A 26,720-nucleotide genomic window follows, 5' to 3' on the forward strand; every position below is an offset into this window, starting at 1 on the left:
CACTGGGCAGACACAGCTCCAAGGGCTCATGGTTTGTCAAACAAAGTGGGGGCCATATTTTAGCCCCACTCATCCTCCTGGGTGCACTTTTGTGCAGGGCACCACGAGTACAGCCATCTGTGGCACCCAATCCCAACACTCATCTCCTGACCTCATCCCTAATCACCAGGGAATGGAATCTGCACCAAGATGTTTAGCTTGGTACCTTGGCCATGGAGAAGGATGGAGCTGTAATCAGGAAAATTGTGAATGTGGAGGAGATACATACACTGCCGCTTCTCAAATCCCCAGAGCCTTTCAGAGAAGGGGAGTAGAGTAGGATTCCTTTTTGAAGGAGATGTATATGAGGAAAAAAAAATTATATTGCTTTTCTTTAAAAGGCGACTGCATAGTACTTTAGTTGTTAGGAGTGGTACCCTCTGGCCCGGCCAGAGCTATAATTATTTTTTAAAAGGTGTCAAGTCTTGAAGAATGTATAGTGACAAGGGGGAGCAGCTGTTGGGAACGTGAACAGTCCCGCAGTGCTATTGTTTCCATATGTATCAAACCCTGATTGCTCCTAGTTATAGAGGGTTTATCTTGCTTCCCGCCTATAGCTAAGCTGCCTGAGCAAAGCCTCAAGTGTGTCCTGATTAGGAACCTTGCAAAACCCTGTAGTTAGATCTTTCACTATGGTTCCCTTGCATATATTTCAAGTGAATGTTGTATCCCCGACTAACCACAATAATAATGTAATACACTTCTGTGAGTGCTGATTTGCCTTTGCAAGATTTCTTCTCTGATTTATTTAATTGTCTTGTATTTACGTTAAAATCGACAAAAATGTTAAGATCGCCAAAATAAATTTGTAGTTCATTCCTTTGAGTTTGAAAGCTTTCACTGAGGGAAGGTGCCTGGGATCTCTTGCCCCGGCGACGCGGCATGTGAGTGGGCTACGAGGGACGTGACGGTAACGTCTTCTGGCAAATAGCGGACACACAGTGATTGTGAGGTTAGAGCAAGGTTCTTCCCCACGAGATCAGTTTCTGAGGTCTCTTCTTCATTTTCCCCTCACGCTTTCAAGATTCCCTCCTTAACACATGTTGCCATTGGCCTTCACAGCCCCAGATTTGGATCCCCCCCGTCCATGTCTCTGCATCCACAGCATTGAACAGTAGGATTTCAAGAAGGTGAGGACAGGGTTAGGGATTTCTGGGGAGCTGATTAGTATAGGGGAGCCACAAACGGGGGAAGCTGGCCTTGATTCTATAACAAGTCTTTGAGCAATCGCTCCTGTGATGCTCAGCTGCCTCAAAGACGTTGAGGATTAAATTGATGAGGAAGGTGGTGAGATAACCTGAGATCTCACAGACCAAATCTCCTGGAGATGATATAATCAAAGTGTACACCAAAGGATGCACAGTGTCCAGTGTTCTTTAGATTCTGTCCATGCCCCCTTATTTTCCCTTTTGTGTTTTGTGTCTGGGTTGTGGTCCTTAAGCCAAATTCTCTTGTCTTTTTTTTTTTTTCTTTACTTCACACACATAAGGGGCAGGACAGAGAGAATGTTCCTGAGAAGCATCCTTCTTTGAGTTTAAAATTGGTCTCACAATCTGAGACTCCACTGAAGGAGACAGAAGTGCTAGTATGAGGAGGCAAGGAGCATCACAGCAGTGACCAGTATTTGAAGAATTTCTTCAGAACATTCGAGAAGTTTTTCCCCAAAACACACTGCAATCATTAATCCCACAGAGTAACTCTTAACTTCAGGGAGCAGCATCGGGACTAGTCTCAGCAAAAATGGTGAAATGGCTTCATTTGGGATACTGGTGTATATCTAATGAGGTCACCTAGAAAGCAGGTTAGTTTGAAGACCATTTTGACAAAGGGCTATTTTACTAAATGAACATTTTACTGAATGGACTAGTGTGTTATTTTTTTCTCCATAACAGCATTTTAAGGACTATTCAGTTTGTCTCTGCTCAGCTCCAATTGATGCAGTTGGAGTCTGAAGGACAGGAAAAAGGAAAGACTGGGTGGACATAAAAACATAATCTTGAGTGGGCAGAATTTTTGTCAGTAGATTCCTTTTCCTTTTCTCTAGGTACAGCATCAAAATGTTGAGGCAAACAAAAATTGAATACATTCTTCCAGAATATATTCTTTTAAATATATCTGTATATTCTTCACTGAGAGGAAATCTTACACTCTCTGATGTTTCTACTCTTTACGTCTTAGTCTCAAACTAGCGACAGGAATCTGGAACAGAGACAAATTGTACATTCTTTAAAACATTGCAATGAAAATGATCTCCAGTCAACAAAGATTTGATTGTCATAGAAATAACAGAATTTGGCACATTAGCTCTTTTCAGAAAATTCATTCAGAATGGACCCTCTTCTTGGTGTCAAAGATGGGGTGCTTTTCCTTAGGGTCAAAAATTTGAGTCTTCCAGAAGAAACATTGGATGGTTTCTACCTTGGTTGATGACATGGGGCTCCCTGGGAACTTCGTTGACCCGAGCCCCTATGGGAGGACAATGAGGCAGACCCTCTGGATGAGGTCACAAAAGTCCTGTATGGACCCTAGAGTCCAGTTTTGGGCTTTCATGTCTACAAAGACCATGAATCTACTTCAAAAACAACAACATACCCCGTCATGTTCCATATCTGATTCTTGACAAATATTTGAGAAATGACTTTGGAGACAGGTTTCTGTCTATTGGATCACAGCCAGAGAAAGGCTTCGTGGATATAGAAACCAAGATATGGAAGTCTTGTATCTTAGGGACATAGGGATACTAAGATATGAGTCTGATTTTCATATAGCACAGCTTATGGTCCAAAATATGCATGGAAATTTAAAAGCTAAAAAGTAGTAGCTTTGCTTCTTGGTTTTATCCTGGAATTTCAAGCTTATGGAAAAATATAGCTAAGATAATATTCATTAAAGCATGGACCAAAGCTATACGCTATAGGCTAGTTATACACCAAAAGGGGTGTATGTGTGCATAGGAGAATTCACCAAGAATGAGATAAACTGAAAATGTTTCTATACTGGATGGAAATGCCAGGTAATGAGCAAAGGTTATTAGGTATTTCCCCTATGGCAGCAAAATGAACTCTTGAAGAAGCATTCAGTGTGAACAGTAATGGTAATGAAGCAATGATCCCATCCCAGCTTTTTGATGCAGAATATATGAGTTCTGGTAAGAGTACATATTCCCATTCCAAAAGAGAGTTAATGGTGATAACTTAATGTCTAATTTTATTTACCCTTAGATCATTGCAAATTCTGCATGGAGGCACATCACATGGAATGCTGCATAATTTAAGAGCCAATAGTAAGAAAAAAAGTATGTGACATTATGTGGGGCTTGGTGCTTTAGTTGAGTGACATAGATTTATGGTATGGAATTTCTAAAGTGAATTTAGTTAAGGTCCCAGTTCGCAGGACTGATTTTCTTTCATTCATTCAACACTGAGCTCAACACTGTTGCAGACGTGGCAGGAGATTTCAAAGACTTTTTTTTTTTTTAATTTATTTGAGGGAGAGCGCACAGGGAGGCGGAGCGGCAGGGAGAGGGAGAAGCAGGCTCTCCGCTGAGCAGAGAGCCCGACACAGGGCTCAATCCAGGACCCCGGGATCATGACCTGAGCCGAAGGCAGACACTTAACCCACTGAGCCACCCAGGCGCCCCAAAACTTTTATTAAAAAAAGATATTTATGAACGAGAGAACGCAGGGGAGGGGGGAGAGGGAGAGACTGTCCTAAGCAGACTTCCCACACCGAGCTTGGAGCCCTGGGGTGGGGGAGGGAGGGCCGGATCTCAACATCCTGAGATCACAGCTGGATCAAAAACCAAGAGCTGGCCCTTAACCAACTGAGCTACCCAGGCGCCCCTCAAAGGCTGTTTGAATGAGTATCTTACAATCCAGTTAGAAAAGCATGCCTCATCTGAAAACGAAAATAACATGAGGCAATACATTGTCAAATGATAGATGAAAACAGCTGTGATTTATGAAGTACTTTTCTATGAGCTAGGTATGCTGCTAAGTGGTTTACAGTCATCCCTTGATGTTAGCCACCCTATGACGTAGGTGCTATTATCCCCATTTTACAGATGAGAACGTTGAATTTCAAACTGCTGCAATGGCATGCTAAAGCTCATAACACTTGTCAATGGCAGAACCAGAATTTGAATTTAATTTGCACTGACTCCAAAACTTAGGTTCTTATGAAGAAATTATCTGGCAATTCAGAGAACCGGGGAGGGCTTCTAGGAGGGTAGAACTGAGTTGGCTTTTTTTGTTTTAAGATTTTATTTATTTATTTATTTATCTTATTTGTCAGAGAGAGCGCGCACAAGCAGGAGGAGTGGCAGGCAGAGGGAGAGGGAGAAGCAGGCTCCGGGGAGCCCGATGCAGGACTTGATCCCGGAACACTGGGATCATGACCTGAGCTGAAGGCAGCTGCTTAACCAGCTGAGCCAGCCAGGCGTCCCCTGAGTTGGCTCTTAAAGGATAGGCTTCAGGGGCGCCTGGGTGGCTCAGTCGGTTAAGGTTAAGCGGCTGCCTTCAACTCAGGTCGTGATCACAGTGTTACTGGATCGAGCCCCTCGTCGGGCTCCCTGCTTAGGGAGGAGTCTGCTTACCCCTCTCCCTCTGCCTTTCTCCCTGGCTCATTCTCTCTTTCAAATCAATAAATACAATCTTAAAAAAAAAAAAAGGCTTCAGATAGGCGACGAGGAGGAGCGGCCTACTAGGTCAAGCACACAGTAAATGCATGGAGACTAGCAGAGGGCTTCTGAAAATTACATTAGCCGAGCTGTCCAGTGGAACAAATTTAGTTGGAAAATGAACACTGGGTCAAAGACTGTGAACTGTAGGTAATTAGCCGCTGCAAAAATGCCAGTTTCAAGTAGTAGGCCTGTAGGAGGTGGACTGCAGGCCTGACCTCGAGAGAGGTCATCAGGGGCAGGGGCTACAGGAGCCGAAGGGGGGAAGAAGGGTGCGGCTAGGGGACCCTGCCCCGACCGCCCCCTTTCCTTCCCTGAGGGGCCCCACTACTTGGCTTCCGCTCGGCGGTGGAGAAGCGGCCGGGTACAGAATTATGATCCTGGCCGGCGGCCAACCCAGCCTCCGCGGTGGGCGGGCCTACTTCTCCCGCCGCCGGTGAGGTTGGCTGACCATCCCCGGGGCCTCACGGCAATTCCCGGAGGAGCCCTGGAACCCGTCCTTTATCTCCCTGACTCCGCGAGTTCCGCTCCGCTGCGGGGGGCGGGGTCACGGACGCGGTTGCGAGCTCATCTCAGGACGGGGCGGGGCCACAAGCGACCTTATTAGGGGCGTTCTGGGCCTCTGGCGAAGCGGTCCCCTTACCTTGTAACCCAGGCCCCGCTCCGGTTCCGCTCAGCGACGGGGCGGAGCCGGAGGCGGATCCAGAGGTGGGGCCTGGGGCGGGCTCAAGGGCGTCCAGGTGGTCACTGCGGAAGGGCCTGTTTCTCTAGCTTCCCCTGGGGTCGGCAGCCGGCGGGGAGATAAGGGGCTCAGGGAGGCAATTTGGTTCCCGCCCGGAGCCAAGTGGTCCGCTCCTCCTGTGGGCCACCCCCTTTTCTTTCCCCCTCGAGCCGCGACTCCGAGGGCTGCGTTCCGCGGCGGGGGCGGGGGCGGGGCCGGGGGGCGGGGCGGCAAGTGGGTTGCTGCAGGCCTGTAGGCTCGGTTGACGGCCCGCCCCGGGGCCTCCTGCAGACGGCTTTAAGGTGAAAAAGGCCCGACGGGGTCGTCGTTGTCTCCCGTCCTTGAACTCCGTTCCTCGCGTCTTCCGCGGGGCTGTCCGGGACGAGCGGGTGTCGAGAGTGCGGCGGGCCTGGTCAGGGAGGGGCCGCCTTAGCGCCTGCCCCCATCACCGCCCCCGCGCCTTGCGGAGGAGCGAAACTCTGGTTGGCTTGTTTTCCAATCATACTTTGGTTCTTTCATTTAAAAAAGTCTTGACCTCCCACCGCCGGGCACTGTCCCAAGAACTAACCGAGGCTGTGCGTGTTTGGGAACCAGGCCCGCTCGGCGGCCGCAGTTCGGGCGTCCCACCTCTGCACAGCCCGTCGGGCGCTGAGGCCCCGGCAGCACGCGGAGATGAGGAGCAGGAGCAATTCCGGGGTCCGCCTGGATGGCTACGCGCGGCTGGTCCAACAAACCATCCTGTGCTACCAGGTAAGGAAGGACCACCCGAGCTGCCCTCTCGCGGCACTTATTCTCCTACCCAATCTCCTCCCGGTCCTGAGACTTTGCATTTAGGAGGTTTGCTCCTTAAATCCAGTGCTTGCTGGCCGCACCCCCATTCCACCCCATCCTCTTTCAGGGGACCACCTCTGTTTGAGATCGAAGACAGAGCCCCCCCTGGTGCCCTGGGTACAAAAATGCGTCTTTTTGCTTCGACCGTTCTGTTTTGGGGTGAGAGAGGAGGTGTGTATAGGTTGGACAGAGCTCACTGAACGGGGACAGTGAACTCGGGACTGCCGGGGCAGTAGACAGGAGTGAAGAACCTCCGGAGGTTTGTATCCTGCTCCTCCAGAGTGTAGGGCAACTGCTGCTGCCCCTCCCATGAGTTACCTTGTTAGAGACCCACGTGTGAAGGCCTTAGGGGTTACTCTGGTTGATATTTTACAGATGAGAAAACTACAGGCCAAAAGGCTTACCGCATGTAGTAGGGTCAGGGCCAAACGCAGGTCTTCTGCTCCCAAGTTCAAGGGGGACCTATGAGGCTGCCCATGTGGTCTGAGGTATGAATATGCTTGCTGTTCTATATTACTGGCCTAAAGTTATATGTGGGCCCATCATGTAAGACCCCCTGGACTATTTTTATTCCTAGTGAAGACAGCAGCTCTGTCCCTTTCCCTCAGCAGCAACTATTAATAGGACCTCCATGTTCGAGAAGGAAGTAGCATTCCATGGTTAGAGGCTCAGCCTACAAGTCGGGAACCATAGTCATTCCCAAGCCACTGACCATTTTCCCTTCTTAGCCAATTTCTCAGTCTTATTTCTTCATTCATGAAATATTTATTGTGTACCTATTATATGCAAGACACTCTGTTAGGTGCTTGGCTTACAAAGAAGAATAAATGCGTGTAGTGCAATGAGATTTATGCATAGGGTATAGTTCCAGAGTCCTTTGAGATCCTTGGGGCCAGATGTGGTTTGCAAGTCAGAAATGTTTGGATTTTAGAAAGGTGTAATACACATATGTATTCTATAATAACTGCAGTGGGCAGCATCCCTTAAACACATTTTTCTCACATCCGATTGTGAATATTCACACTGAGTAGGAAAAGTAAAGACTTAAAATAGTTTCACGTCTGTTCAGGTCACCTTTTGTCACCAAGCTTGCTGCAAACTTATGAAAACCCTTTAGATTTCCAGAACTTATTGGCTTTTAAGATTGCACATGAAGGACTGTGATCCTTATTTGGGGAGCTAAACCCAGTTTGGGGAGCCAGGATGGAGTCCTAGAAGAGATGACGTTGAGAATTAAAAAAGGAGTAGGCAGGCAAAATGTGGTTACTTTTTGCCATCCTCTTTGTAGTATATTATAATTACATCTATAAATTGTTTTAAAATTCAAGTTCAAAGGTTTTCCCCTTCCTTACTGTGAGGGAAGGGGCTGTAAGGAGAACTGATGAAGCTTGGTTCTTGTGTCACACCTGTGTTTGCGTGCCCAGCTCTGCCTTGAATGACATGTTAGCCTTAACCTCTCAAGTCCATGACCTCATCTGTAAAATGGGGACAGTAACACCTATCTCCACTGAGGTATTGTGAAGAAAAAGTTAGTGCCTAGCACGTTGCCTGGCACCCAGGAGGCAATCAGTAAATAGTGCTGTTGGTGGTGTTATGACTTTGACATAGGCCACATGTCCTCACCTCACCAGCGTGGGCCATGTTACTCCCTTTCCTGAAGGCCTTGGTACAACTACTAATTGCTTTCTAGTCTATAAACATAATTATGTCTCCCCATTGATGCAGTGAGGTCCTTAAGCACAGAGGCCTCATCAGTTTTGTTCCTTTTGTCTTAAGCAGTGTTCCTGGCACATGAAAGGCACCATTAAGTCCTTGTTGATAAAATACTTCCAACAGGCTCTGAGCCATCCTACTGTCCAGCCATTGATCCAGGCTTGCCTTCTCTCAGGAGCAAAAGAACTGTCTTATTAAAGCAAATTTGCAGTGTTGGACTTTCCTCTCCAACATTTTAATGATTAAAAAAAAAGGTGTCTCAGCCTTTAGTTGTATTTATTTGGGGGGTAGTTGGTGAGAAGCTCTCATTTACCGTCTTTACTCTTGTCGCAAACCGGAATCCTCCAAGCACAAGGCTGCTGGGAAATCCCATGCAGACTCGCACTCCTATCCCCCTCCCCCCATCCTGCCCCAACAGCTAGTCTTCACAGTTGCAGATCCTTAATCCATTTAAGGTCCCATCATCTTTATGAGTGATCTTAGGTCACCTAACCACTCTAAAAATGAATGGGCAATTTTATGCATATTCGACCATAAAAAAATGAACGAGCTGGACTGGTGGTTTCTAAAATTTATGCTATATCTCCCCATCTCCTGTAGATACATGCCGATGTTTATGAGGTATTTTTCAGTGTCAGCTGATAACAAGCTCTGAACTGTTTGATTTGCTTTTTATTTTTTTATTTTTTAAAAGAGTATTTATTTATTTGAGAGAGGGAGGGAGGGAGAGGGAGCATGAGCATGAGCATGAGCTGAGCGGGGAGAGGGGCAGAGGGAGAGGGAGAAAGAGACTCCCTGCCGAGCACGGAGCCAGCAGAGCGGGAGGCACTCCATCCCAGGACCCTGAGATCTTGAGCTGGGCCGAGTCAGATGCTTAACTGAGCCACCAGGTGCCCCTGATGTGCTTTTTAAATTGATTTCACTTGTTGGAAATCATTTAGTGTTAAATATGTCGAACATAATTCTTCAGTTAGAGGCAATAGCGTGTCAACTAATTCCTTTTCCTGTATCTGTGAAAGAGAACAACTTTTTCCATTAGTCATTTGCCAAATATATTTGCTACTAATTACTATTTAAATCTTTAAGGCAAAGACGAAAAGAGCTATGTTTATAAAAGGGTCCTTTTGCAGATATGATTTTGTGTATACAGAGAGTATAATTATATACTCTAGGGATTATCTTCAAATAATTATTGACTGAAAAAAAATTCCTAGATTTACTTTGGTCCGGATAATACTAACTTTGTACATTTTTTGAATATCAGTTCTGTTTGAAAGCTCATAAACGAAAGTGTTAAGTTACAAAGTAGTGATAAAAGAATATGGATCAGAAACGGTGATCAAGGCAGTAATTTTAACTGCAGATTATTTGGTATAAAAAAGAGATAAGAGACCAGAACAGTAAGTATTGCTTATTTAGTGGCAATGGAATTTAAAATGAAAAGAATGGGATAACTAAAACATGGAGTAGGGAACAAATAGTAATAATAATAAAGACTAATTTGGGGCAAGTTTAAAAAAGATATAATTACATACTGTGAAATAATATGGCAGAAGAATGGGAGGTGGATTAAAGCATTCTTAGGCCTTTATCACGTTAAGAAGGGGAGAGAGATTATATATTTAAATCAAGAATTTATATGTAATGCTTGAACATGAAGGGAATATATAACTTTTTTAAAAAAATTTCTCATAAGCATAGCTTTTTTTTTTTACAGTATTAGTTTCTGGTGTACAATATAGTGATACAACACTTCTATACATCACCTGGTGCTCACCATGACAAGTGCACTCCCTAATCCCCATCACCTGTTTCACCCTCCCCCTACCCCGGAATGTATGACTTTTAAAACAGTGGAGAAATAAAGAAAATTTGATCACTGCAAGAGAAGGAAGGAAAAGAGTGCTTAGGGAGAGAGGGAAGTTAAAAAAAAAAAAGTAAGCAAAGGACAAAACAAGATCAAATAAGTGCAATTAGTAATCACAATGAATGTAAATGCTTAAATTAATCAGCTAATAGAAATTATTAAAAAAAATTTTTTAAAGATATGTGTGGTTTTTATAAAATTTATTTGAGAGCGAGAGCTTGTGCACGAGTGGGGGTGAGGGGCACAGGGAGGGAGAGAAGCTGACTCACCACTAAGCAGGGAGCCAGACATGGGGCTCCATCCCAGGACCCTGAGATCATGACCTGAGCCGAAGGCAGATGCTTAACCAACTGAGCCACCCAGGTGCCCCAAGATATATGTGGTTTATAAAAAACACAACCTGGGCCACTGGAGTGGCTCAGTCGGTTAAGTGGTTGACTCTTGGTTTCAGCTCAGGTCATGATCTCTGGGTCATGAAATTGAGCCTGACGCAGGGCTCAATCTTTTTTTTTTTTTTTAAGTGAGAGATACAACCTTAAGATATTCAAAAGTTGAAAGTAGTTTTTTTTTTTTAATTATTTATTTAGAGAGCAAGAAAGAGAGAGAGTGAGCAAGCAGGGGTAGGGGCAGAGGGAGAGGGAGAGAATCCCAGGCAGACTCCCCACTGAGCATGGAGTTTGTGGTGGGGCTCGATCTCATCACCCTGAGATCATGACCTGAGCTGAAATCAAGAGTCCGATGCTTAACTGACTGAGCCACCCAGTTGCCCCCAAAGGTTGAAAGTAGTTTAGAAAAGATATATAGGCAGATGCTAAACAAGAAATTGGTGTGCATACTAATGTCAAACAGTAGATCTTGAAATTTTAAAAAATTTCATTAGGGATAAAAGTTATTACTAAATGATAAAAGGATAATTCAAGGAAATAAAGCAATTTTAAATCAGAATACAACTCTGACTGATATGAAGCAAAACTTGACCTAACTGTAGAAGTTAAGAAATCCATAATCATACTAAGAACTTTTATACTCCCCTAAGATACTAATAGGTCAAGCAGAGAAATAATTAGGACATAGAAAATTTGAGCACCATAAGAAACAAAATCAAGTGTACATACGTAGAATTGCACCCCACCAATAGAAAATACATATTTGTTTCAACCTTGCGAAGTTTTTCAAAAATTGATGACAAATTCGGGTATAAAGAAAGTCTCAAAAATACTGAAAAATCAACTTTATGAACACCGGAGTTTTTGCCAAAATGCAAGAAAGTTAGCAATAACAAACAGCTGCTAAATCTCCAAGTACGTTTGGAATCTTACTAAGCCCACTTCTAAATTTATCTAAATAGATCGTGGATATATGTGTCATGGGTGTGTATGTATCTCTAAGAAGAAATTATAATGGAAATTATGAAATATCTAGAACTGAATGACAACAGAAGCATTCCAAATACAAAGGAGATACAGCTAAAGTGGGATTTGAAATTTATATTCTGAAATATTAGAAAGGAAGAAAGATTTGAAGATTACTGAACTCATTGAGAAAAGGATAACAGTGCAGCCAAGAAAACAGAAGAAAGGAAATCATACAGGAGCAAAAACTGGTGTAAGATAACACAATAAGGATGGACAAAACCAAAAGCTGTTTATTTTTTTAAAGATTTTATTTATGTATTTGAGAGAGAGAACGTGAGCACGAGCAGGGGGAGGGGCAGAGGGAGAAGCAGACTCCCCGCTGAGCAGGGAGCCCGATGTGGGGCTCCATCCCAGGACTCCGGGATCATGACCCGAGCCAAAGGCAGTTGACCAACTGACTGAGCCACCCAGGTGCCCCAAAAGCTGTTTTTTAGAAAAGACTAACAAATAGGCAAACTTCTGGCAGGGTTGTTGGGAGCCGGGGAAGAGACACAAATAAACAATATTAGGAGAAAATGGAAAAATAGTATCAATACTTTTTGGCAGTACATTTGGAAATGTTAAATGGACAGTTTTCTAAGATTAATGTTAGCCATGTTAAGAAAAAATTAAATCCTAATTCGACCTGTAACTGTTAAAGAAATGGATTGAGTCACAAAAAATCCTAGTCCAGGGTGGGTTTACAGACAAGGACTGAGGACATTCAGAGGCTTATTTATTCATTCATCTTCGAAGGTGAAGGAATTTGGCTTTTGAGTGGGAAGGGAAGCCATGAGAGGGTTTTGAGCAAGTGAGTGACATCCGAATAATGTTGGAAAAGAATCACTCCATCAGCTGCATAGAATATTGTCTGTAAAGCAGACACGAAGCAAAGCAGGGTGACTGATTAGGAAGCTTCAGCAGCTGGAGCATGATGGCTCAGACAAGGGTGGTGGCAATGGAAACTGCTGCAAGTGGTGGAATTTGGGGGAAGTTTTGTAGAGACAACAGGATTTACTGGTGGATTGGGCATAAGGGGTGTGGAAAAAAGAGAAGTCAGGAATGACTCTAGGGTTTTGGCTTGAGCAACCGGCACGACGGAATTGCCATTTGCTGAGATGGGGAAAATTGTGGAGGAGCAAATTTGGGGAGAAAGAGAAGGAGTTTTTATTAAGTTTGAGGTGCCCATGAGGCATCCAAGTAGAAATGGCAAGTAGGCAATTGAATATATGAGTCTTGAGGAAAGGGAGGGGTCTGAGCTGGAGAGAAAAATCTAGGAGTTATATTGGTATATATGTGGTGTTTAAAAGGTCATGAGGCTGGATGAGATCACAGGAGTGAGCGTAGACAGAGAAAAGATGTTCGAAGAGGAGCTTTGCAAAAATGGAGAGATCCAGAAGATCAGGAGCAGCTGCCAAGGAAGACTGAGGAGAGGCAGAATGAGAATCATTGGAGCAAAGTCCTTGAGTGAGTGAGAGGGATGGAATGTAGCATGCACGCATGTGATGGGTGACCTTAAAAAGGAGCACAGATAGTTTATCCATCAAAACAAGAAGGAGGGCGGGGTACATGGGTACCATGTTCTCTTTTGATTGTTTCTACTTTTTCAGTGAAACATAAGGCACAGTCGTCAGCTGAGAGTACAGACAGGGAGGAGTTATTGGAGGCTTGAAGAGAGAGGAGCAGGTATAAAACAGTCCTTTCTAGAGGAAACCAAAGATTTCTATTATGATTGTTGGATAGCTTTGGGGCCATTAATTTCCGGTGAGTTCCATCAGCATGGCTGTGTTTTTCTCCAGCCCCAGTTAGCTGCACAGGTGCATCCCCAGAGTAGGCAAAGAGTCAGATTTAACCGGAGCTGGGGCTTTGTCCAGTGCATACAATGGAGTGAGAGGGAGGCAAAGGATTAACATAACCCCTGTCTTAAACTGTTTCAGATAAAAGATAAAGAGGGATAACTCTTAACTCCTTTTATATTGCTAAGATACCATAGGCAAACAAGATATAATGAGAAACAATACTTGTGGAGGAAATTCACTTATGAATATTGATGTGAAATACAAAGTCAAATGTTAATAAAAAGAATCCAGCAATGTATAAAAAATGCATCATAGTTGATGCTCTACTCAAGTGGAGTTTACCCAAGAATACAAGGAAATTTACTATAAGAAAATCTAATGCAATTTACCACATTAATAAATTAAAGGAGAAAATAGTGTGGTCATCTCAATAGGTGTAGAAAAGCATTTGATAAAATTCAGCATCTAGAATGATTTTTTAAATACACCTCTTAGGGTATTCTAGGGAGTTGTATTATCCCGATAAAAGATAATGTTTTAAAAAATCTACAGATGTGGGTGCCTGGGTGGTGCAGTTGGTTTAGCATTCAACTCTTGGTTTCGGCTCAGGTCACGATCTCAGAGTTGTGAGATGGAGCCCCTTGTCAGGTTCTACGCTCAGCCTGGGGTCTGCTTAGGACTCACTCTCCCTCCCTCAGTCCCTCTCTGCCTCTCTCTCTCCCTCAAATAAATCAATAAATCTTTAAAAAAAAATTTACAAACCTAATGTATTGGCAAAATATCAGAAACAATATCTTTAAAGTCAGGGACCTCAAGGGTCACCACTATCACTCCTATGCTGCATTGTAACTGTGACCCACATAAAAGACCTGAAAAAAAAAAAATGAGCCGGATGGAGATGGTATTTGCAGATATAAATACCACAGAAAACCCAGAACTACTGGAACTAGGTTCTCAGTGTTTAGAGTAAGTTTTGGGGTGATTAATAAATAACAAATACAGAAGCTTAACCCTGAGAGTCTTTGGAGAACCGGCCACTTATAGTTGATTGGATTTAAGTTTCAGTTTTAGTTGAGCTTGTTTCTATTTGATTAGATAGCAGGTGACATCATTGTTTAGCTTCTGGGTTTATAAATATTCTCTCTTCATTACTTCTCTTAATAGCAAAGAGAAGTGCCAGGATAACCAAAAAATATTTTCAGTCCAAGTGTCCTACTTCATTGTTGCCCTTTAATTAATACTCCCTTTCTCATTTATATTAATTTTATATATTCCTATGATTGTGTTCTACAATATAAACAAGCAGTTCACAGAAAAGGAAATTAATAAACATGTGAAATGATGGCTTAACCTCACTAGTAACCCGAGAAAGTAAAGTAGATCAAAGCAATAAATTCAGACTGACAATTGGGGAACAGTTTCAAAGCATAATTCTAAGTGTTGACAAGGTTGTAGAAAAGGGGCAAATCTCATAAATTCATGGGAAGAGGTATTAGTTAAGATAGGCTAACTGCTGTAACAAAGTCCAAAATCTCGTTGAATAAACACAGAAGTTTATTTCTCACTCCGACAACAGCCGGGTGTGGGTCCAGGTCAATAAGGGTGTCATTTAGAGATCTGGGCTAACGGTGCAGCTCCAAAGGTCACCCTGGATGTGATGGGTACTTCACTTTCATTCACATTCCTTTGGCTAGAACTCAAACACATGGTCACATCTAACTGCAAGGGAGGATGGGAAATGTAGGATAGCTGAAGGCCTGAGAAGAAAAGGAAATTCAGTTAGTGATTCGTAGTCTGTGCCATAGAATGTAAGTTACAGACTGTTAACTGGTACAGTCACCTTGGAAAACAGTTGGGAGATGCTGGTGAAATTGAAGCTACGCGCACTGTATGACGCAGGAGGTCCCTATGTAGTTACATATACTAATGTTGTGCTCTTACCCATTACCCAAGGAGACATGTACGAGGACATTTGTTGAAGCATTGTTTGTAAAAGAGAAAAATTAGAAACAATCTAAATGTTCATCACTTTGGGAATGGACAAATAGAGATCTAGCCACACGATAGAATACTAGATAGCAGTTAAAATGAGTGACCTAGACTTACATGTATCAAATTGGATAGCACTCAGAAATTTAAAGTTGAGTGCAAACAAGTTATAGAAGAATAAGTACAGTATGCTATTAAGTGTGTAGAACTTTAAAAACACCCCAAATAATATTTTTCCTTGCTTAGGGACACATACTTGTAAGAATTTCTAACACGTGGACAGGAAAAATACACTCCAGCTTTGAAGTAGTATAGCAGTTCTCAGGAGTGTGGTCCCCAGATCCCTCAGGATTCCTGAGCCCTTTTAAAAGGGCTGAGAGATGGTTGTCTGCTCTGTGTGTTGATTGGAGAAAGCAAGCACTGAATGGATGGCATTTTTTTCCTTCCTGATAACAATTCAGTGCCCTGCCTTTTGCCACCTCCTCCTTCAACTCTTTCAGGTGCCAGGAGGAGGGTTTTTGCTGTGCCCTTTTCAGGACCACTTTTAAATATTTTAGTGCCAGATAGAAACATTTGAGTAATTGAATGAAAAAGTCCTTGAATCTTCTCCTTACAAATAGGACTGTAATAACGCATACAAGGGAGAAATTTAGAATTGTTTCAAGTTTTGCAGGGATCCAAGAGATCATCTAATTATATCACCTTGTTTCCTTTTACAGCTAAAGAATTCAGCCAAGAGAGTTGAGGGGATCTTTTTCAAGGTCATCCTTCTGGTGAGCTGACAGCCCTGTGATAAACACTGTGTATTGTTGGAAACAGGCCAGAGGAATGGAGAGAAATACTTTAGATTGCTGTGAACACCAAATAAATTTGTATTTTTGCCTGTTAAAATAGTGAAACTTTAATAGGCCCTTTCTTTAAATACTGTGAGGCAGTTGTGATATTTATTTCACTCTATTAGTAAAAGTCACAGAGTAAAATAAATATCACATCTTCCTCACAGTGGGTAGGGAGAACATAATTTATGTTCATAACATACACATAGAGTAGTGGTTCTTAATCAAATGAGTTACAGACCCATTTGAGAATTTGATGAAAGCTGAGTGAGTGTTTTATTGTCTACTGAGAAAAATGCTCACAGACATTCCAGGAGTCTCATGGGTCTCCACCTCCCTACCCCCACTCCCCAAAGCCCTTCAGTGGATTCCTAGTAGATCCTCTAGCAAGAGTCCAGATTCGGAGTGACGTGTGGTCCTTCGGTGCTCTGACCCTGAACCCTGAACCTAATAAAGTAACCGTCAGTCTTAGAGTTGAAAATAAATAGTGAGGCCCACAGCTCTCCTGTTTGGGGGAGGTGTTACTGCACAGCAGCCAGTAATCCCTTGACACCCCTGACTTGAGGTGTTGGCCAGGAGGATCCTAGCAACCCCACTGAGTTTGTGTTCTGTCGGTTTTCACAGCACCAGGCTAAGGACTAACATTTCAGTAATCCCCCACCTTGCAACAGGGATTGGTGAGAGAGGCAAAGAAATAAAATGTTTTAAGACAGTGGTGAAGTCATTTGTGCGTTTGATGGTAGCTAAGGGGCCCACATAGTTTCTGGAAGTCTCGAAAGTTTTAAGGTGAGCACTGGGATCTGGGATAAAGCTGGAACACAGCTTGATCGAAGTGAATGCCTGCAGTACGTGGCTCCTGACCCACTTTATTTCCCTGGAAGCCATCCTTCAGTCATATGGGATGGTGCAAATGCCTAGGCCCAGGGCACCTTGTAATTTGTGAGTTATCTGTAAATCCAGAGGGGGGAAATCAGATAAGCAGGAGTTTAGCAAAAGACATCATTCGAAAGTGAAAGTTGCACACCTGTGATCTCCTCAGGTGAAAAGTGTAAGGCCGCTGCATGTCGGAGCTTAAGTCTTAAACATTATTCTCTGAATGCCCAAGGTTTACATATCAAATTATACAAAACCTATCTTTTAAACTAATGGAGAAAGAAAGTGTTACTCACACAGCCCCTAGTCTCAATTACAGATATAATCATTTTATTTTTTTTAACATTAAAAAAATTTTTTTTTGTTTTAAGTAGGTTCCACGCCTGTTGTGGAGCTTGAACTCAAGACCGTGAGATTAGGAGTAGCCTGCTCTACTGACTGAGCCAGCCAGGCACCCCAGGTGTCATCATTTTAAAACACAGGCTATTGGAATTCCCACTGTAAAAATCATCTCAAGGGCGCCTGGGTGGCTCAGTCACGTAAGGGTCTGCCTTTGGCTCAGGTCCTGATCCCAGCGTCCTGGGTTTGAGTCCTGTGTTGGGCTCCTGCTCAGCGGGGAGTCTGCTTCTCCCTCTCACACTCCCTCTGTGCTCTCTCGCTCTCTCAAATAAATAAAATCTTAAAAAAATCTCAAGTCCAAGGCATTGCCCTTCCCTATCCCCTTTAATATTTTAAGTGGTAGCTGCTAGAATAAAATTTCAGCACAACAAATGAATTTAACCAGTTTTTGGAGTTTTTATAATAGAATTTTCCACTTTGTTTTTTGTTTTACCAACACGGGGGTAGAGGGGGTTGATGGTGAATAATCCTCTATTTTCAACATTTGTCCTAGTCTCTTCTAGGTATTTCATTTGAATGATTTACTTGTACTTTCCTCCCTTGGAGCTGAGCAAGGCAGTGATGTGTACTTAGCCATTCTTAATCTAAAGGAAAAAGGACTGAGAGTAAGGGTCAGCTGGAGGCCTCTGACCTCTGTCTCCTGGACTGTAGGATCAAGGAAGCTGGGGGAAGCCTCACAGAGGAGCAAGTGTGTGGAGAGGCATTTGCCACGAGGGCACTGCGGGCGCCCAGGCTCCGAAGTGCGAGAGCAGAGCCTGTGCATGAAACTTGAATTCAGGTTTTGGGGCAGGGGCTAAGGAGGGTGTGTGTGTCAGGTGATGAGGCTGGATGTGAGAGGAAGAGCCTTGTATGGCAATCTAAGAGACTCAGATTCTGTTTTATAGGATTGGAGAATTCTAAAACAGTGAAGTCTTGAGATTCTAGTTCTTTCTGCAACCTTCCTTTGTGGAGGGTGGATTGAAAGGAACCAGTATTTTTTTTTTTTTAAAGATTTTATTTATTTCACAGAGAGATCGTGAACAGGGGGGAGGAGGCAGGAGGAGAGGGAGAAGCAGACTCCCCACTGAGCAGAAAGCCCCATGTGGGGCTTGATCCCAGGACCCTGAATCTCACAACCATAATACTGAGCAAAAACCAGACACAAAAGAATATAGTTGTGATGTGATTTATATTAAGAAATATATATATTTTGGGCACTTGGGTGGCTCAGTCGGTTAAGCATCTGCCTTTGGCTCAGGTCATGATCCGGGGCCCTGGGATCGAGTCTTGCATCAGGCCCCCTGCTCAGCGGGGAGTCTGCCTCTCCCTCTCCTTCTGCTTCTCCCCACCTTGCTTGTGTGCTTGCTGGCTCTCTGCCCTCCTCCTCCTCTCCCCGCAAATAAATAAATCTTAAAAAAAACCCGTGCAATCAGTGTTGTACAGTTGAGATTTCTTGTACCTAAGTGTTGGGACCACATATGGCAGGGCCACGGGGTAGCTGCTGGGGTTGGGGAGGAGGGGGTGATTTGGAAAAGAGAAAAGTTCTGTTTTAAAGATGTGTTGGGGCCCTGGGGGTGGGAATGTATGTGTGAAGGGAACTGAGTCAACTCGAATGTGTGGGAGTGTTGGCTAATAAAATCAGTTCAGCAAACATTTATTAAACATATGAGCCCAATAAATAAATTCTTGTTTAATTCTGTCTAGTTTGTTTCGACCTACTGTCCAAGTCTGTAAGCATTCTGCTGTTCCAGTATTGGCTCAGCATCTCCTTTGCAGCTCTTACCTGCCTCTGCTGTTCCCCACACACACCCTCTAAGGAGCAGTGAATATCACCATTTCAGTATCTCTGCTTTCTTCTGTTGTTAAAATCTCCATCTCCTGCTTGCTCTGAGAGTCATCTTTGTATTGTCACCAGCCAAGAAGATTGTGTAAGTGTTCTTTCTTGAGCTTGTATGAAGGCTTTAGCTTTTATTTTTTTTTTCATTTTTCAGGTAGATAATTATAATGTTGAATATGTTTTTTAAACTACACACACACCACCCTTGGGAGTCATGTATACTGTTTTCTCTGGTCACCCTCTACCACTGTACCCCTTCCCCCACTGAAATTTACTGCCCTGACTTCTGCCTCCTTAACTTCACCTCTATCCTGTGAGGTTACTATTCTTGGTTTTACCCATTTCCTCTCTGAGTCTAGCAATAAGCTATTTCTTAAGCTTGAAAGAGCTCCCTATTTTACCTACTTTTTTACTTTTAAAGCAAATAAAAGGCTTTAGTTCCTGTTTGAATCATTACCAAGCTTCCTGCTATGCATACCTGAGTTGCTTCTTCAGTTTCCTAAAGAAAGACTGAACAGAAGGATGTGCATAATAATAAAACAAGCTTTCTTAATAGGAAAATTACTTGCATTAGCTATGCATAATACAAATGTATATAAATAGATAATATCTACACTTTTAACTATCTTTGAAAAAGGTATTTTAGACTATAAATCAGTAAAAATATAATCTTTGTTGTACATTTGTTCATTTATTTATCTAAGTAGACCAGGACCTTTAGTTAGAGTGGTAAACAAAATAGACTTTGCCCTTAGGGAGCTTAAAGCATAGAAACAATTCTTAAAATTGTTCCAGGAAGATATCCGAGATTCATGGATTGGAAGACAATATAATTGAGATGGCCATACTCTCCCAAACTAATCTACAGGTTCAATGCAATCCTATCAAAATCTTAGCTGCTTTTTTGCATAAATTGATAAGCTGATCCTGAAATTCATTTGGAAATGCAAGGGATCCAGAATCTTGCAAAAGAAGAACGAAGTTGAAAGTCTCACACTTCCTGATTTCAAAACTTACTAGAAAGCTAACAGTAATGAAGACAGTGTGGTGCTGGCCTAAGGTTATAGACATACAGACCAATGGAACAAAAGGGGATAGAATTGAGAGTTCAGAAATAAACCACCACATTTATGGTCAGGTGATTCTCTACGAGGGTGTCAAGACAGTTAAATTGAGAAAGAATACTCTTTTCAATAAATGGTACTGGGACAATTAGATATCCACATGCAAAGTAATGAAGGGACCCCTTCCTCGTACCATGTACAAAAATTAACACAATGGTTCATAAACCTAAATGTAAGAGCTAAAACTATAAAACCCTTAGAAGAAAACGCAGGAATAGATCTTCCTGACTTTAGGGGAAGCAAAGACTTCTTAGTACAATAACAAGAGCACAAGTGACAAAAGAAAAAAAATAGATAAATTAGACTTCATTAAAAAATAGCTATTGTGTGGCAAACCATACCATTAAAGTGAAAAGACAACCCACAGGAGAAAATTGCAAATCATGTATATGTTAAGAGACTTGATTCAAGAATACATAAAGAACTCTTAAAATTCAGTATTAAAAGATGAATAACAATTTAAAAATTGGCAAAGGATCTGAATAGACATTTCTCCAAAAGTGATATACGAATGACCAATAAGCACATGAAAAGATGCTCATATCACAAACTGTCAAGGAAATGCAAATCAAAACCACAATTGAGATACCATTTCACACCTACTAGGATAGATGCAATGAGAAAGATAATTTTTTATTATTAACATATAATGTATTTGTTTCAGGGGTACACGTCTGTGATTCATCAGTCTTACACAATACACAGCGCTCACCACAACACATACCCTCCCCAGTGTCCATCACCCAGCCACCCCAGCCCCCCAGCCCCCTCCCCTCCAGCAACCCTCAGTTTGTTTCCTGAGATTAAGAGTCTCTCTTATGGTTTGTCTCCCTCTCTGGTTTCATCTTGTTTCATTTAACAGACACATTTTGACAAGGATATGGAGATATTGGAACCCTTGTACATTGCCAGTGGAAATTTAAAGTGGTGTAGCCTCTTTGGAAAATAGTTTTGCAGTTCCTCAAAACATTACACTTAGAGTTGCCATACAGCCCAGAAATTCCACTCTTAGGTATATATCCAAGAGAACGGAAAACACACGTCCACGCAAAAACTCATAAATGAATGTTCATAGCAGCATTATTTATAATATCCCCAAAGTGGAAACAACCAAAATGTTCATCAGCTAATGAGTGGGAACACAAAATGTACTATGTCTATACAATGGAATATTATTTGCAATAAGGGATGAAGTACTAATACATCTACAACATTGACAGATCTTGAACACATGCTAATTGAAAGAAGTCTGGCATATAAAAGATCACATATGGTATGAGTCCATTTATACAAAACGTCCAGAACAGGCATATCTATAGGGACGGAAAGTAGATTAGTGGTTGCCTAGGCCTGGGGGATTGAGGATTAGGGGCAGATGGGAAATGACTTTTAACGGGTAGGGTAGGGGGTTTCTTTTGGGAGTGATGAAAATATTCTAAAATTCACTCTGATGTTTCTGTTAGCATGTAACTATAGCAAAAACCATTGAATTGTATCCTTTAAATGGGTAAAGTGTATGTTATATGAATTATATCGCAGTAAAACTTTTTTTAAAAAAATGTGCTAGAAATCACAATACATTTCCTTTTATATATTTAGTGTACAGTTCTGTGAATTTTAAAAACATGTAGGGTCATGTAACCATAACCATAATCAAGATACAAAGCAGTCCCTTCAACCCCTCAAAATCTCCCTCCTGCTACCCCTTTGTCACACCCTCTCCTCACCCCTAAGCCCTGGAAACCACTGATCAGTTCTCCATCACCGTAATTTTGTCTTTTGGAGAATGCCGTGTAAGTGGAATCGTGTGGTATGTAACCTCTGAGAGTGGCTTCTTTTACTTAGCATAAGGCCTGTGAGATTCATCCAAGTTGCTGTCTGTGTCAATAGTTTGTTCTTTTTCATTGCTGAGTAGTATTCATTATAAGGACATATCATAGTGTGTTTATCCATTTGCCTATTAAAGGACGTTTGAGTTTGCAGTTTTTATGGTAGTTAGGAATTGAGCTGCCTTAAACATGCATGTAGAGTTCTCTATTTCTCTAGGGTAAATATTCAGGAGCAGGATTGCTGGGTTGTAGGATAAGTGTTCAAGTTTCTTAGAAATTGTCAAACTGTTTTCTAGAGCGGCAGCACCGTTTTGCATTCCCACCAGCAATGTATGGGGATTCTAGTGGTTCTGCATCTCTGCCAACACTCAGTATTGGCAGTATTTTTAATTTTAGCCATCTTAATAGGTATGTAGTGGTATCTCGTAGTTGTCTTAATTTGCGTTTACTTAATAGCTAATGATGTTGAGCTTTTTATGTGCTTATTTGTCAGTCACATCCTCTTTGGCGAAGTATCAAAGTTTGTTTGTTTGTTTTTACCAATTTTTAAATTAGGTTGTTTGTTTTGCTGTTGCGTTTTGAGAGTTCGCCATATATTCTGGATACAGTTCTCTTGTTGAGTGTGCAACTCGCAAGTAGTTTCTCCTAGTCTGTAGGTTGTCTTTTTATCTCTTAACATTGTCCGTCACAAAGCAAAAGTTTTTACTTTTGCTAAAGTCCAACTTATCAATTTTTCTTCTATGGATTGTGTTTTTAGTACCATAGCTAATTCTGCCTGACCTTAGGTCATGGAGGTTTTTCTTCTATGTTTACTTATAAAAGTTTTATAAGTTTCCATTTAACATTTAGATCTGTGATTCCTCTTAAGTTAACTTTTGTATGAGGTGTGAGGTTGAGATTCATATTCTTGCATATGGATGTCCAGTTGTTCCAACACTATTTCTTAAATTTTTTCCATTATGTATTTTTCATTTTACTCATTACTTTGGGTATTTGCCTTGTTTTATAACCATGTTAACCATGTTAACAACTATTTTGACATCTGATGTTTACTGTTTACTCACCTAACATTTTTAAAAATACATCTTATTATTTTCCTTCTTTCCTTGATTGGCTGTAATATTTGAGTATTTATTGACATACAATATTATATTAGTTTCAGGTGTACAGTATAATGATTCAACAATTATGTACATTATGAAATGCTCACCACAATAAGTGTAGTTACCATCTGATGCCATACAAGTTTTTTTCTTACAATATTGCTGACTGTATTTCCTATGCTGTACTTTTCATCCCTATAACTTATTTATTTTATAACTGGAAGTTTGTACCTCTTAATCCCCGCCACCTGTTTCACTCATCCTCCCACCCCCCCGCCTCTCTGGCAACCACCATTTTGTTCTCTGTATTTATGAATCTATTTCTGTTTGTGTTTTTTTAGATTCCACATATAAGTGAAATCATATGGTATTAGTCTTTCTCTCTCTGACTTCACTTAGCATAATACCCTCTAGGTCTATCCATGTTGTCACAAATGGCACAATATCATTCTTTTTTATGAGTAGTATTCCATTGTACATATGTATACCACATCTTCTTTATCCATTCACTTATCAATGAACACTTGGATTGCTTCCATGTCTTGGCTGTTGTAGGTAATGCTGCAGTAAACGTAGGAGTGCAGATATCTTTTTTAATAAGTGTTTTCATTTTCTTTGGGTAAATACCCAGTAGTGGAATTACTGGATCATATGGTATTTCTATTTTTAATTTTTTCAGGAACCTCAATACTGTTTTCCACAGTGGCTGCACCAATTTACATTTCCACCAACAGTGCACAAGTGTTCCCTTTTCTCCGTATCCTCCCCAACACTTGTTATTTCTTGTCTTTTTCATACTAGCTATTCTAACAGGTGTAAGGTGATCTCACTGTGGTTTTGATTTGCATTTCCCTGGTGATTAGTGGTGTTGAGCATCTTTTCATGTGTCTGTTGGCCATTTGTATGTCTTCTTTGGAAAAATGTCTCTTCAGATCTGCCCATTTTTAAATCAGATTGTTTGTTTTTTGTTATTGAGTTGTATAAGTTCTTTGTATATTTTGGATATAAACCCCTTATTGGATATATTATTTGCAGATATCTTCTCCCATTCACTAGGTCACCTTTTTATTTTATTGATGATTTTCTTCACTGTTCAAAAGCTTTTTATTGGGTGCCTGGGTGGCTCAGATGGTTAAGCAAGTGTCTGCCTTTGGCTCAGGTCATGATCCCAGGGTTCTGGGATCGAGTCCCGCATTGGGCTCCCTGCTCCTTGGGAGCCTGCTTCTCCCTCTGCCTCTCTCTCTCTCTCTCTCTCTCACTCATGAATAAATAAATAAAATCTTAAAAAAAAAAAGCTTTTTATTTTGGTGTAGTCCCAATAGTTTATTTTTGCTTTTGTTTCCCTTGCCTAAGGAGACCTATCCATAAATATGTTGCTAAGGTCAGTGTCCATGTAATTACAGCCTGTATTTTATTTTAGGAGTTTTATGGTTTCAAGTCTTGTGTGTAAGTCGTTAATCTGTTTCAAGCTAGTTTTTGTGTATGGTATAAAAAAGTGGCCCACTTTCATTCTTTTGTAGCTGTCCAATTTTCCCAACACCATTTATTGTCTTTTCTGCATTGTATATTCTTGCCTCCTTTGTTGTAGATTGACTATATAATCATAGGTTTATTTCTGGATTCTCTATTCTGTTATATTGATGTGTCTATTTTTGTGCCAGTACCACAATGTTTTCATTACTGTAGCTTTGTAGTATATCTTGAAATCTGGGGTTGTGATACCTCCAGCTTTGTGCTTCTTTCTCAAGATTGCTTTGTCTCTTTGGGGTCTCTTGTGGTTCTATAGAAATTTTAGAATTTTTTGTTCTAGCTTTGTGAAAAATGCTTTTTTTTAAAAAAGATTTATTTGGGAGCAAGAGAGAGTGTGAGAGAGAGCAAGCACAAGTAGGGGAAAGGGCAGAGGGAGAGAATCTTCAAGCAGACTCCCTGCTGACCAGGGACCCCGACGTGAGGTTCAGTCTCATGACCCATGAGATTGTGACCTGGGCCAAAACCAAGAGTCAGATGCTTAATCGACTGAGCCACCCAGGTGCCCCAAATGCTATTGGTATTTTGATAGGGATTGCATTGAATCTGTAGATTGCTTTGGTAGTATGGGCATTTTAACAATTTATTTAATTTAATTAATAATTCTTCCAATCCATGAGTATGGTGTATCTTTCCATTTGTGTGATTCAGTTTTGGAAAGTTGTGTTTCTAGGAATTTATTCATTTCTTCCTGGTTACCCAATTTATTGGCATATAATTTTTCACAATATTCTCTTATTACCTTTTGTACTTCTGTGTTCCAACACCATTTATAAAAAGGCTGTCCTTCAGGGCACCTGGCTCTCTCAGTAGAACATGTGACTCTTGAACTCAGGGTTGTAAGTTCGAGCCCCATGTTGGGAGTAGAGATTATGTAAAAATAAAATCTTTTTTTTTTTTTTAAAGGCTGTCCTTTCCCTGTTTGTCTTTAGACTTTTATCAAAAATCAATTTGTCATATCTGTATGGATCTATTTTTATACTCTCTATTCTAGCCACTATGTATGTATCCCTTAGCTTCTTATTAGGTACAGACAGATTTAGGATTGTTATGTCTTGATGGTGAGCTGACCCTATCATTTTTATAACATTTCTCTGTATCCCTGATAATATTCTTTGCTGTGAAGTCTATTTTGTCTGATTAATATCTCAATTCCTTTTTCCTTTTCCCCACCCTAAAGAGTAAGAATTTCATTTTATATAATACCTTTTTATAAGCCAAAAAGCAGAATGCAAGTGGTTCATTACCATATTAATCTCTGATATTCTCAGATTCACTTATGCGTGGGCTGTGAGGGTGGGGATCCCAGCCTACCATGGCTAGCAGGTGAGGTCATCATAGCAGCATAATTGTTCACATAATAGTTTTTCACAGTTATTCGCTTCTCATCCTTAGGGGAGGATTTCACATCTCTACGTCGTGGAACTCAGAAATGGCAATGAGACTTGCTTTCACGGATGAGATAGGAGAAGAATTAACATGTCAGCTCTGGCTGGCAGCCTGAAGATGCAGCTCATGGCTTACTGTGTGTTTCTTCTTCTTTGCCACGAGCTGGGCAGTGTTGTGGGTATAGGCTGATCCAGTAGCCTGGTACCTAGAGGAAGGACAACCCAGAGCAGAAGCACAGCCGACCAGGGATGGTCATGAGGCATGGAGGAGAAATGAATGTTCCTTGTTATAAGCCACCAAGATTTTAGTGGTGTTTGTTACCACAGCACAGAAACCAAGCCCTGGGCCCAATTTATTCTAGGCCTTTCTCTCATAAACAGGAGCCGAAAAGGGCACTTTCTCTAAATTAGAAGTGAAGTGGTGGAGAAGGCAAGCGCAGCTGACAAATGACTGAACCTGAATGACAAAATGCCCAGCTCTTGGCCCCTTGCCCTCAGTGAGACACAATTTATGTTGGGCTCCTCTGTCTCAGGCCTCTTCTAGAGTTTAAGGATGTCATTGCCAGTTCCCTTGCAGCAGGGGTGCCGAGTCCTTTAGCTCAGGCCTGTGCCATCTCCTCTAAGACTGCACTGGGCCACTACCATTGGCTCCTCATGGCTCTCCCGGTAGCTCCATTGTCTGAAATTGGCCCCATCCTCTTCCGTCATGGCCCCACACCTGTCACCACAGGAGAGTGGTAGTGGGTGCTTATTACAGAGATTTGTCACTAAGATTTATTTTTTTCAAGTGAAGT

The 26,720-nt window shown here is 41.8% G+C and overlaps 1 protein-coding gene across 5 annotated transcripts in view; it reads left to right on the forward strand.

Moving 5' to 3' along the window:
• The first annotated feature begins 5,694 nt into the window (after positions 1-5,694).
• PHKA2 (phosphorylase kinase regulatory subunit alpha 2) overlaps positions 5,695-26,720 on the forward strand; it is a 73,545-nt gene continuing 52,519 nt past the window's right edge. For all 5 annotated transcript variants that reach the window (XM_088028855.1, XM_028122595.1, XM_088028853.1 and 2 more), the window contains exon 1: positions 5,695-6,188. In XM_088028855.1, the coding sequence (XP_087884981.1) occupies positions 6,111-6,188 (78 nt within the window). In that variant the 5' untranslated portion in view covers positions 5,695-6,110. The remainder of the gene's footprint in view (positions 6,189-26,720) is intronic.

This window comes from Eumetopias jubatus, unplaced genomic scaffold (assembly GCF_037043125.1).
Source record: "Eumetopias jubatus isolate StellerSeaLion01/CBP00866 unplaced genomic scaffold, mEumJub1_p1.0 scaffold_11, whole genome shotgun sequence".
In the NCBI taxonomy this organism is placed as follows: Eukaryota; Metazoa; Chordata; class Mammalia; order Carnivora; family Otariidae; genus Eumetopias; species Eumetopias jubatus.